Genomic DNA, 13671 nt, shown 5'->3' with positions numbered 1-13671 from the left:
GAGGTCTTAGGCCCAGACTCGCCAGCAACTTGATCGTGGACCTCCAGCCTTCAGAAATGTGGGAAAAGAAATTTCTGTTGTTTAAGCCACGCAGTCTATTTTGTTATGGCAGCCCTAGCCCGTAATACTACAGTGACACACACTCAGCATCACTGAAAGCTTTAAGACACTGTTCTGTCTTACATGAGGAAACTCATTTTTGCCACAGTTGACTCTCCATTTGCAGGAACACTAAGGCGTCTCTAAGCTGGTGTCAAAATCCTCTGCACAGAGATATATTCTACTTAGGCAGACAAAATGAATGTTTCAAATTGTACTTTTTCCACCGTTGTTTATGAAACTTCATGAGTGCCTGCAGACAAGTAGAAAGTGCTACGGTTTAAGAGGCTTCTGTATAACACAGGCCTAGAGAATGGCCACTCAACAATCAGTGCATTCCATGCAGAGTCAAGAAATCTTTAAAATGAAAGCTCCTTGAGTACGTTTCTTAAGAAAAATGAAGCAGTCAGGACCAGGGCAATATGGTAAGAAGTTCCTTTTCTTTCTTTCCTCTCTTTTTTCTGAACTGTGAAACACAATTTGAGGGAAGAAACCAAATGCAAACAAGAACAAAATCGTTCTTTTATAAAACTTGAAAAAGTTAAGGATTTAAATTGACAGTCAATTCAATCAGTAATATTTTTCTCTTGCCATGTTGCTCGTCTATATCAGGGAAATGAAAGATTTTCCTTAATTCTAATACATGCGATTCAGCTTTAAAGTGATTAACAAGATATTTTGCTAACTAAATGCCATGTCTGAGTTTGAGCTGCTACTTCTTGAAGTCGCACTAAAATATTTTACTTAGAAATGAGAAGAGATTTAAACATATTCTTCTGGCAGAGACTCAAACAATAAAAGAAATTAAGTTGGATAGTACATGTAAATTGAGACCGTGTGGCAAAGTTCACTATTACTGAACTCAGAGGAGTGAACAATATGGAAGGAAAAGATGACAGAATGTTACCAGGTACCTGAGGCCATAGGCTGGGGGTGGGCAAACTATGGGCTATGGGCCCAGCCATGACCATTTACTTTCTTATGGTCTATGGCTGCTTTCAAGCTATAATTGCAGAGTTGAGTAGCTACAACAGAGACTCTATGTCCTGCAAAGCCAAAAATATCTACCGTGTGACCCCATACATCTAACCCTTCCACAGATGATCAAACCAAAGCAAACAAGCACACTTCGATAGAGTAAGGCATTTCGATACCTCATTCCCAAAAGCTCCTTCCACAGCACCTCACTGGGTGTGTCCAGGGAGAGCAGAATGCAGGCCAGGGGCACCCTGGTTCTGGGTCACTGAGAAGACTGCCACACATTTCAGCATTTCCTTGAATACCCTGAGTTGGGAGGGGGATGTATATAGTCAGTGGCCCCAGAAGATTCAGGATGCAACTGACCAACTTGTTCTCGACCCAGTCTGGGGCCTTGCAGCAGGGCCTGACTTAAACTGCAGTCATGGCCGCCAGCCGGCCTTCAAGGAGCCATGATGTCACTCTTCCTTTCCTGTGTGGATGAGGGCAAGGATCAAAGCCGGCCATCAAAGCTCCTCCCCTCCTTCCAGCAGTGACTGCACTGTCACCTGCCTACCTCTAGCTCTGCTAATTATAACATTTGTAGGGAAACAAAAAAGCCCTAACACTCCATAAAAGTTTGGGAAGCCCCGTCTAGAAGAGCAGGCACAGTGTCTTGCCAACATGAAGCGCTCAGATATCTGTTGAGCAAGTGAAACATACAACTCGTGTACCAGCTGCTCATTCTTTCACCACCAACAGGCTTCCAGCCCGGCTCATACAGGATCAGTCCTCACCGAATGGAAGAGCAGCGGGCTGGGTGGCAGAGAATGAGTGAATGAGTTGCCCAGTTTGCAGCTCTACCAAGGTTTTGCCTTTGCCTCTGAGTCTCTCTCCTGTCCTCCTGGTCCCTTCAGCTTCTCGGGTCCTGCTTCACAGACCTCCTTCGGTTTCTATGGAGCTTCCCAAGGATTATGTGAAAGAGGACCTTGAACCTCATCTTTCCCTCAGGCAATATTTCCCTTGAGTTCTGGATTTTACCTGGTTTACCCTTGATTGCTCAAAATCGTCTGCTTTGCTAGTATTTCCCCCTGGCATTCTCTTCAGTTTCCTTAAGATCCCATCCTCTCCTAGCCCTGAAGTCAGATTAAACCCTTGGATTTGACCGAGGCATTGTGATCCAATCTCCACTGGCACAGGGCACTCACACCGAAAGGGTCTGCATGGTATTTGTGGTATTTTGTTAAGATATGCTCATCTTTCCTTTCTGGATGTACCTGTGACAGTTATTATGAATCACTAACTAAAACTCATGAATAGCTTATTCCTCCCTTCAGCCCGCCCTTCTTTTTTCAGCCCCTTTGCAGCTCCTGCCTCGTCTTCAGTTCTTTCTTCTCCCAGTCCTAGCTGTTTGGATCTCCAGCTTCCTTTGCACTGAAATTATTATAATTGGGGAACAGCTCTACAACATTCAGATGTATCTGACAAGATGCAGACTCTCAGGGTTCAGTTGTACTTAGCTGGGTTTATTAATAGGCACAGGTTTGACGTTACCTGAAACGAGGGGGGTTTTTTTGTTGTTTTTTTTAACGGCGCAAGGAGACATTCGTTTTTGTTCCTCATGGAAGGAAGTAGGGCAAATATCAAGGCCCAATGTTTTTGCCCTCCATCAAAAACAAAAAATTCTTTTACACAAGGACTCAGAGCCTCTTAAGTAGACCAGAATTCACCCCTACAGTCAGTCCTACAGAGGAAAGTGCCAGTGAGTGAGAGCAAAGATAACTCAAAGCACACAGAGGACCAAATTTGGCTTGACATCCTCATTAAAAAAATGACCCCCATGGGAGTTTTGTCTGAAGATGGGCTATGGGTAAGAGGCCAGTTCAACTGAACATGGTAACTTTTTCTTTTAATTGTTTAACAAACACGTTAAAAGCAAGTTGCCAGTCGAACCTCAGACTCAAAAATGCTTTTCCATGCTGACATACGGCATTGACTTAAGGGAACAGATCAGATGCATAATACAATCATAGTTAATTCCATGTGTTTATAATTGTGCCTTTGATCTAGAGTGTGAAGTGCTTTGCCAACATCAGCTTACTGATCTTCCTCACCACCTTCTGTGACACGGAGGGGGCTGCTTTCATCCCCTCACTTCACTGAGAAGCTAAGAAGCAAAATTTCTAAAATCATCAGCTTGTTATTATGAAGCTAAGAAGAGATCCTGCAACCCAGGACTCCTGTTTAATTCAGTTTCCTGACTATTAAGACTCAGCTGCTTCAACAGGGATTCATAAGCAGCTTAGCTCTTGGCTCCGGCCCCTCTCCAAACAAATGGCTACAGGTACAGGCAGGGGGGATGTGGAAACTTCACTCTGATCTGACATTAATTTTAATGCCCAGCATCACATCTTTTAGTTCTTTTCCTCCACTGTTTAGCATTACCAGTCAGTGTCTTGAACGCCCAAGAAAGCAGCTTGTTGTAGGGAAACCCAGACAGTATACACAGTCCTTGTCCACATACTTATTCTTTTTTGGTGTGTTATCTTGAGTCTTGTATGCAAGTAGAAGCTGCTCAAAAAGAATTTTATAAGAGCTTCCCTGGTGGCGCAGTGGTTGAGAGTCCACCTGCCGATGCAGGGCACACGGATTCATGCCCTGGTCTGGGAAGATCCCACATGCCGTGGAGCGGCTGGGCCCGTGAGCCATGGCCACTGAGCCTGCGCGTCCGGAGCCTGTGCTCTGCGACGGGAGAGGCCACAGCAGTGAGAGGCCCGCGTACCGCAAAAAAAAAAAAAAAAGAATTTTATAAGAAAATCATACAAAACTGATAGTAATCGTGTAGAGGTATTCCTTTATATTAACAGTGCTGAGCTTACTAGAAAGATTCTAGTGTTGGGTTAGACTGGCTGTTTCTTTGGTAATAGTCCAACAAGGGTCATAAAAGCAGCCAAACACAGTGGGTTCTGTTCAGTTAAGGATTCTAAAATATGCAACTGTTGCTCATCAAAATAATTGTAAATACCTACATTTTTCTATCTCTTCATCTTTCTCTGAAAGCTTTCTTTCAATTTCCGCTTTAGTTTCTGAGAGTTCAAGCTGCAGACGAAGAATCTTGCTTTCATTGCGTTCCAGAGCTTCCTGAAATATATAAATAAAAAGCACTTAATTCAGCCCACTTTTGGACAAAACTTTTTTTTCTCTAAACGTATATCATTAATGGAGCTCTCTTTAGAATTGCTAAGAACAATCTAAGGTCAAATCACATCCCTGAAGATTGGATGAGACAATGAGACAGGATGAGAGACAAGTGATTACTTTTGTTTGTCACGTCACCTATAGATCTGATGTTCTGAGGGCCTTCAGCTGTAGTTCAAGAACTGGAATCTAAAGCATTTTTAAAATAGACATTTTCAATCTTGTCTGTGACTATATTTCAATTTTTTAATTTATTACCCTTGACTTTTTCTAATGTTTCCATCGTTGGGATGAATCAATAAAAGCATCAAAACTAAAACAAGGAAGGTGATAACTCCTACCTGGAAACTTTTATTTATTTCTGGACATCACAGGGGGATAGAAAAAAAGTTGAAAGCATTCAGAGAGCAAGAAACAGGACAGCACTCAAATAAAGGAATTTATGATGTACCTGACACATAATGCTTGGTGTGAGCCATTATCACCATAATTACCACTATTATTTCAAATGGATTGCTTTGACAGGCAGGGAGATTTCCTGCCCCCTTGAGTATTTAAATATAGGCAAGGCACATACTGCCAGGGATGTTATAAAGGTGTTTCAAGTTTGAAAGCGTAGGTTTGATTAAATCTTTAAAGCCTGTTCCAAAGATAAAATTCATATAGAAGAAACAAACAGAACACTGGGGGTGGATGTTTATAAAGGGCACAAGGGGTGACCACCATCTATTGGTCAGTTAACCATTGGCAGACAGTCCTGAGGGCAAACGCAATTTTTCTAGCCCCTTCTGAGGAGTGCTTAGCACATACCATCAAAAGTAAAAGGTAAAACTGAATAGCAATTTCAAAATAAAAATAAGAAAGATGTTGGGACTTTAATATGGCTTACAGCCTTGCTGCTGTTCTCTCAATACTAACTTCAATATAATAGAAAATAAATAAAAAACAAATGCTGGTATAGCAATTTCCTCCGAGGGAATGATGCCCTTCCTTCAGGGGGAAACTGTCACCTCTAACCCTTTTGAATGCACTGAGAAAGTGAAGCTTTGAAGGTGACCTGGGATAATTTGAGTTTTGTGACTTCAAAAATAATCTGATAACGTTTTTCATAAAGGCTCACTCAGGAAAAGAAATAACCCAGTTTTACAAATACATGTCCAAGCTGATGAAGTATTTATGGATGCAGCTGAAGACAAAACTTGAGAAAATGCGAATAGAATATAATGCCATCTAGTGCTACTGAATGGTATGAGCGCTGTGGCCTTAGTCGTCTCACCTTCAATGGGCAGCTCAATTTAACGTACAAAGATGTTAGTCTACACGTTATATAGGACTAAAGTTGCCCCGCCCAATCACAGCTCTCATTGGCTTCTCATGTTGCTTGAAATTTCCACCATAAAAGTTACTTCTTTGGGTTAAGGTGGTGGCTTTAGAAAGTCCCTAGCCAGGGTGGCCAGAGAACAGACGGGGAACAAAAGGAACAAGTGAATGAGACAAAGTTCACCCACTTTACGAGGACCGGCCTTGTTAGGGGACACCACACTGTCAACTGAAAGGATTCTACATAAAATGTAGAGGCCTCAGAAAACAATTTGCATAAAAAGACAAGAGCTGTGTCAAGAGCGGGCCACTTGACACATCTTCTGTCTGGTAGATTTCTTACAGAAATGTGGTGGTGAGGTAAATTGATCGGACATTGCTTGACTCAGAGCAATCCTCTGGGGTCTAATTTTTTCATTATCACACCTTTGAAAAGGCCCATGCCTGAAATGGACTTGCTGTGCCTTTTAAAAATTATTGTCTCTGTTGGAGGGTGAGTGGGTGAGGGATGCATTTTTAATGTGACTGGGTGTTTAGTCAAAGGGTAGGTCAAGAAAATGAAATTCAGCTGCGAGAAAAGAGGCTTTGTAGGCCTTGTTGACTACTTAATGACTGTGACAGGATAACTTCCTTCTGAGTTCACCCTCTTTAGCAAAAAGATTTTCTCAGGGGTCCTTTCAATCACTAGCACACACCTAGGGATCAAGTCAGAGATTTTTCCTGAAATTTAATCCATAACACTGAAAACACTCCTGTCAAACAACCCACACAAAGATAAGCTTTCAGCAACAAATGTTTGAGAACATTGCTTTGAATTCATTTTTCAAACTACCTAAAGGTTTTTTTGCAAAAAAAAAAAAAAAGTGTTTCGACTGATTTTATTTAAAGAGAGGGGCAGGTATGAGGATATTTAGCTATTCAACATTCAACAAATATTTATTGAACCGCTACTGTATGCCAGGCAATGTTCTAGTCCAGTGCTTCTCAAATGTTAGGGTAAATATGAACCACCCAGGGATCTTGTTAAAATTCAAATTCTGATCCAACAGAGCTGGAGAGAGGCTGAGAGTCTGAATTTCTAACAAGCTCCCCGGTGATGCCCATGCAACCAGTCCACAGGCCACGTTTAGAGTAGTGAGGGTCTAGGTACTGAGGATAAATTAGCGAACAAGATAGACATAGTTCTTGTTTTCTTTATAATCAAGAGAGTTGCATCCACGATTGTTTATCCTGTTCCCCTAGCCTCGATTTCCTCATTTGTACAATGAGGACAATAGTTTGCTAGGGTGATTACATAAAATAGTGCATACAAAGAGCCAGGCATAGTGCCTAGCACGCAGTTAACCCCTGAATAAGGGTCAAGGGTTATAAGCGTGTTCTTGCTGTTGTTGTGACTAGAATGCAGGTCTTCTGCACTGTCACAGTGATGGAAGCCTGCTTTGCTCCCTGGAGGTAATACCTCGGCCTCTTCCGATGCCATTTGGACTTCAGTCTTTTCTTGTTCAATTACTTCTTGACCTTTTCCATTTCACTTAAGTTCTTCTTTCCTACTTTCATCTGATTTTTCAGATTAGAAATCTCTTCTGGAGAGGGATGAAAAACAAAGTTAGTGAAAAGAACCAGTCTCAGATCCATGATATCAGCAAAAGAGACTGTTCCCAGAGGCCCAATGGGACCCTGGTCATGCCATCCTTGGTAACTTGATGGCAAGGCCACCGCTGGCACGTATGGGACGTTTGTTTGAATTAGAAAAAAGAATCGCCTCTTCAAAGTATTCTTTTGGCATCTGCCACAAAGTTGCCTACAACAGCTGGTGAGGATGGTGTTTCTTAGAGTATTGTGCATTGAACAACCTGTGTGACTGTACATGGCGGTCCTGCTTGTCAGAGCCATGCCAGATATTGCCCGGTGGGGCTCTAGGACCCAGACCTGGAATCCTATCCAGTGGAAGAGCTTAGCTATCAACACGGGTGGCGGCCACTGTGTCAGCTGTTGCTCAACACCAGAATGGGAACTTACAGCATAAGCTGGGTCACTGTCTGCCAGAAGCCAATGCGTGAACCCTCTGATGAATACACGTCTCTGAAAGAGCAAGGCAGCCAGAAGTGACAAAACCTCCAGCACCTGACACTGTTACCGTCAGTTCCGCCTGTTCATGAAGGAAGCCTCTGCAGCCTAGGAGGTGTGGAGCAGGGCCAAGTGCTCTGGGAATTACCCACAGTCCAGAGGCAGTGGAAGGAACTCAGGAGCTTGACCGCTCCTCTGGCTCTGAGATCCCCGGCTAGGATAGGCTGTGACAAGAATTTTTTAGTTACAAAAACAAACCCATGAGATGGCAAGTCTCATGCGAATAATAAATCCTTCTCTGATAAAACCTCTCCAGAAGAGGGGCTCCCAGGAGAAAACTCAAGGCAGTGGTTCTCTACTCTGACCATACCGTAGAAGCACTCAGAGAGCTTTTGAAAAAGACTTCTTCCCAGGCTCCAGCCCAGAGCAAGTATGGTCCCCACACGAACAGCACCAGCTTCGCCTGGGGACTTCTTAGAAATACAAACTCTTAGACCCCCTCCTAGACTTACCGGATCAGAAACTCTTGACGGTGGGACCCAGCCAACCGCGTTTTAACAAGCCCTCCAGGTGGTTCAGATGCCATGAAAGTTTTCTAACTGTTCCAGCACCTCTCACAGGCCCAGTCAGTGACCTGCTCATGGACTAGGTAGGTCAACAGAGAAAGCAAGTTTCATTTATGCCTCCAATAGTAATGAACTTACTCCCAGGGCATCTCAGGGTTGTAATGCACATCACTGTTGGTGCTGGTATAAGTTGGCAGCCTCTTTGAAGGGCTGCTGGGCAATATCTCAGAATTTGAAAACTCACTCCTTTAATCCTGCAATTTCATTTCTAGGAATCTACCCTACTGAAATATTTGTACACGTCCCCATTGTACACGGATGTACAATATAGGATTATTTATAATTGTGAAACATTTTATCTAAAATTAATAAGGTCTAGTTAAACGTGTTAGTCAGCCTTATCATAAAACACTGTGTCGCTAATAACAGTCACTTGGTAGGGCTCCAGCTACAGGCACATGGGAGGTGGCAGAGCCCATAGTTGAGTGTGTATATGCCGGAATCAAGCTGGCTGGGCTCAAACCTCAGATCTGCTACTCATCAAATGCGAATTTGGCCAAGTTCTTAACCTTAAATGACTCAATCTAATCTGCATTTTACAGATAAACTAACACATAAGGCTGCTCTGAGACTTAAACAATGAATAGTTATATATAGAACAGTGCCTGGCACGTAGTATGGGCTATAGAGATATTTGTTAAATTAGAAAATAAATTAATAAATGGAAAAAATAAAAGGTATAGAATAACGTGTAATTTAAGTAAAAAAATACCTGTACGCATATTATGCAGGTTATGGATATAAAGAAATCCTTAATAGACTTCCTTTACGGACAGGAACTGGGGCTAAAGTTAGGAAAGTACTCTTATGTTTAGAACTCCTTTAATGAAAATAGTATCTGTAGTATAAAAAAAAAGACAAAATCCAAAGTTAGTATTCAAAACGGAAAAGTTAAGACCCAAGCGAGGCCAGGACGATGCTAAGGTTTCTGCGCATCGAGGCAGCCTTGCCCTTGGCGCAGGGCCCTCCCAGGACCCTGCTCCGGTCCCCAGGGCAACGTACCCTTCAGGTTCTTGTTCGCCCTCCGGAGGGTCCGCTGGCTCGCGGCGCTCTCCTCGTAGGTGTGCCTGAGCTCGAGGAGCCGGGCGCTGAGGGCCCGGGCCTCCTCTGCGGGGCGTCTGGCATCGCCTGAGGCTACTCGTGCTCCCGCCTCCAGCCGTCCAAGCACTGGTTGAAGTGCTGCTGCCGCCGGTCCAGCGCAGCAGCCACGCGGTGCGCCTTCCCATGATGCAACAGGGTGTCCCCGAGCTCGAGCTGCGGTCGGGGCCTGGCCCTCTCCAGGGAGGCCCTTCTGGCATGGGCCACCCCCATGGCTTCGGCAGCCTCCTGCGACCGAATTGCCAGCTTCTTCCTGAGAAGGGGAGGTCCAAAGGGCGAGTGAAGCCACAACCCTCAGAGAGCTCGTGCAGTGTGTCCTTATTAAACACAGCACTCGGGTACAAATGGGGGGTGAGGGGGCTCCTGAGGGTGGCTTCATAGTCTGAAGGGGAAGCAGCTTGTGCCTGACAATGACCTCCTTGTGCCTGTGGAAGCAGATGTCTGCTGACCACCACACTCTGGCTTCTGTGTCCACATGTCCTTTATTCCCTCCCCACCCTTTGCCAACCTGGACTTGACACTCAGAACCTCTGAATTCCTGTAAGTATCTGCTTCCCCTGAACCTTAAGTAAGCAATACAGACTTTATCGAAGACTTCATAAGAAATGGGAGAAAGAGAAAGATGGTACTGAACACCCAACAGTAAGCAACCGTTAAAAGTCTTGGGGCACGTCTAGTCTCTAAAGAGCTCCTTGGCTTTATTGCTTCCAAGCAGCATTCTTTGGCTCTCTCCTGCTCAGTCTCCCCCTCTCATCATGGGACTCCTAAACATGCCCGAGTATCTTTTCTCTGAATTTCTTCTCCATCTCAGCTCCACTTCCCAAATTTATATACCCACATCCATCCCAGCGTTATGCTCACTTATCAGGTCCTACTGCTGTCAGGGGTACTTTAGCCCCTGTCTGTCCTCCCTCCAGAATCCTCTGAGATGCAGTGGCTTATTAAAATGCTTCCTCTACCGTCCTTAAAATGTTCATTCGCTTCCTTATGGTTGCAAAGTGTTCTCTTGCTTCCATCTCCTGCAGGGAGAGTGGCAGTCCCATTCTTACTCATTCATCACACCTCTTAGATGAAAGGTACTGTATGTACCAAAGCTTTTTCCAATCTCCAGTTATTAAACAGAAAAAGATCCTCAGGAATTAACATGTTCCACACAGCAGCCCAACAGAGCAGTGTGTTCATAAAGCCCCCTTTTGGTGGAATCCGGCCAAAACCAGTCTGTGCTCAGTGTCTAAGAAAGACCTGGGCTCTAACAACTACTCCTTGCTCACTGGCTTTCTAACCATAGTCACTTCACATCTTTGCTTCATTTTTCTTAACTGGTAAGAAGAGATTCTTCTGTACCACATGGTGACTATCATTAATAATACTGTATTGTGGGCTTCCCTGGTGGCACAGTGGTTAAAGAATCTGCCTGCCAATGCAGGGCACACAGGTTCGAGCCCTGGTCCGGGAAGATCCCATATGCCGAGGATCAACTAAGCCCATGCGCCACAACTACTGAGTCTGTGCTCTGCAGCCCATGAGCCCCAACTGCTGAGCCTGTTCTCTGCAACAAGAGAAGCCACTGCAATGAGAAGCCTGCGCACCGCAATGAAGAGTAGCCCCCGCTCGCCACAACTAGAGAAAGCCCGCACACAGCAACGAAGACCCAACGCAGCCAAAAATAAATAAATGTATAAAATAATAATAATACTGTATCTTATATGTGAGAGTTGCTATGAGAATAGAGCTTTAGTGTTCTCACCATGACAACAACAATAAAATGGTAATTTAGTGGGGTAAAGGAAGTGTTAACTAATCATGCTGTGGTAAAGATTTCTCAACATGTGCATATAACGAATTATCACATTCTACACCTTACTTGTACACCCTACACAATGGTATATGTCAATTATATCTCAATAAGGGAGAAAAAAAAGGAGATTCTGATGCTTTATCCCACCTAAAACAGGAGTCTTGTAAAACAATTACACATATTTTAACTACTTTAGAAGTGCTCAGTTGGAACCAGAAAATAGGAATTTTACTTTGGGTGACCAACTGGTGGGGGACTGAGGGGTTGTACCAGGACACGGGGCTATCAGTGCTCAAACTGGGCAAGTCCAGGGCAAACTGGACAATTGATCACCTTCATTTGATTGATAACGTTGCTCTACATTTACTACCAGCTACAATTTTGCTGCTCAACTTGCCAACCATAAGCACCTATGTAGTTTCCTAGAATACGCAAGAAGGTGTAGGAGATGAAGAAATCAGATTCCTATCCTTGGGGAACTCAGAAGCGGTAAATGGGGTCTCAGGGGAGCTTGATTCCACTAAACTAACTCATCATGTGAACCCCAGCCTGGAAATCTAAGTAGACAGATCCTCAGCTTTCCAATTAAAAAAAATGGAATCCTAGATTTTTTTTGCAGTTCCATGTCCCTTAGGGGTTTTAGTGGGAAATCATAATACAGACAATGCTTTATTTATTTGATGTTCAACTAAGTTTAAAGCAAAAAAAAAAAAGTCTTTGGATATTATCTAATTTGCCCATCATTTCTCTTCAGCTGTCATGTACTACTGGACCACAATTTGTTAGTTCCAACAAATCCATGTGGTCATAAGTAACCTATATACTTTCCCTCTTTTCTGTCCCTCCCTAGGAAACCTTCAAACAGAATGACTGGTAGACACTTTCACCAGAATTCTTCAATTATTAGGAAAAAAAAAAAAAATCTTACTTTAGAAGCAAATACCATATTTTGGATATGAGGCACCATTTCAGTTCAAAGCCCCACTTTTCTGCAGTCCAGAGTTTTGAACACATTTACTGCAGGTATTTTTAGTATCTGTCATCCCAAAGCCCTTTTTAAGTTACTGTGGCTACAGAGACAGATTGCTTGGTACCCCTTCAGGGACAGAACACAGCAGCTGTTCAGCACGTGCACAGCAATGCCTTTCAAAGATTTAGGTGAAGAACTGAAAAAATACTATTTTTGGTTGATGCTAAAGAGAAATGTATTGATCTGCCCTGAATTTCTGCCAAGCTACCAAGCCAGGGATACACTCTTTTGAGTCAACCTTTAATGATTATAAGCCGGGGATGGTTTGACACTTTCTCTCAAAGACACACAGTCCTTTGACCTCTGAGCAAAATGCTTTAGAACTACATCCTGGTACTAAGTCTGGATTCACGTGGGCCCCAAACTTCTGTAGTTCCTGAGAAGAACTTCTAAAGCCTTTATGTAGTGTTGCCTATAAAACCGATATCCTCACCTTAGAGGTGACCCCAAAGTGTTTTCTTTTCAAAGAAACCTTTGTCCCATAGGCAGGATGACAAATCCTAATACGTTTCCAGCTGCCCCTGTCCACCTTCACAGACCACTTTGTAGTGTACAAGTTGTAGACCAGAGACATGATGACTTTAAGGTACGGAGACATGTACACACATGGATTCCATTATTTTGGCGTTCCAAATGAAACACAGGATTTTCGTGCTAGCCTACTTTCAAACCCTAGTTCAAAGTCACATCTATGAAGACTTCCCTTGTACCCCTAGAAATAAACTCTTTTTTTCCCCCAGGACTGCTCTCTAGTCTTTGTCACTCTGTATTCTAATTTTCATTTTTGAACCCCTCTAGAGCATGTGCTTCTTGCCAGTGGTGGCTGTTTCAGCTTTGGTCTTGGGTTAGTTCACACACTTGGTGAGGATTAGCTTAGTGTACACATGTGGCCTCGAAGACACAGTCACTGTTCTCAGAGTCCTCTGTGCAGCCCTGCCCCACTCACTTGGCATCCTCCAAGTCCTCAGTGCTCTGGATGGTGTCGTCTTCATACTTGGTTCTCCACTTAACAATTTCAGCATTGTCTTTGAACAGGGCCCAGAGCAGCTCAGCCTTGGCCTCTTGCTCTTCCTGGTACTGCTCTCATAGCAGGTCACAGTCACGCTTGGCCGACTTCACGGCCTGGGCCAGGGCACTCTGTGACTGCAGGGGACACAACACATGTTACAAAAAGGCACCACAGCCATTAACAAAAAATGAAAGGCTTGGAGGTGACATCATCTTTTTTAGATAAGGTTAATAACCACCTGTCACAAATGCAAGCTGAACCTGAACCTCGTAAGATGATACCAGGGAGAGAATTTGGGACAAGAAGAGAAAGGAGAGAGTATCTAACTGCTGCCGTTACAACAAGGAAGAGGGTTCTATTTAGGGAAATGCCAGCCTGACTATGTGGGCTTCAACAATAGACAGGCCTGGAGTTCTAGAAATAGTGCAGAATGCAACGGTAGCAAGAGGAACACTCACCATCATTTAGG

The 13671-nt window shown here is 43.7% G+C and overlaps 1 protein-coding gene across 1 annotated transcript in view; it reads right to left on the bottom strand.

Moving 5' to 3' along the window:
• Nucleotides 1-13671, bottom strand: part of MYH15 (myosin heavy chain 15) — a 164827-nt gene that overhangs the window by 22612 nt on the left and 128544 nt on the right. Inside the window, 6 exon segments of the mRNA XM_049709855.1 lie at nucleotides 4082-4197; nucleotides 7034-7083; nucleotides 7086-7157; nucleotides 9270-9374; nucleotides 9377-9618; nucleotides 13140-13336. Coding sequence (XP_049565812.1) covers nucleotides 4082-4197; nucleotides 7034-7083; nucleotides 7086-7157; nucleotides 9270-9374; nucleotides 9377-9618; nucleotides 13140-13336 — 782 coding nt within the window.

The sequence above is a fragment of the Orcinus orca genome, chromosome 5, assembly GCF_937001465.1.
Source record: "Orcinus orca chromosome 5, mOrcOrc1.1, whole genome shotgun sequence".
NCBI lineage: Eukaryota > Metazoa > Chordata > Mammalia > Artiodactyla > Delphinidae > Orcinus > Orcinus orca.
The sequence above is the reverse complement of the archived record's forward strand: the minus strand, read 5'-3'. Positions and strand labels throughout refer to the sequence as shown.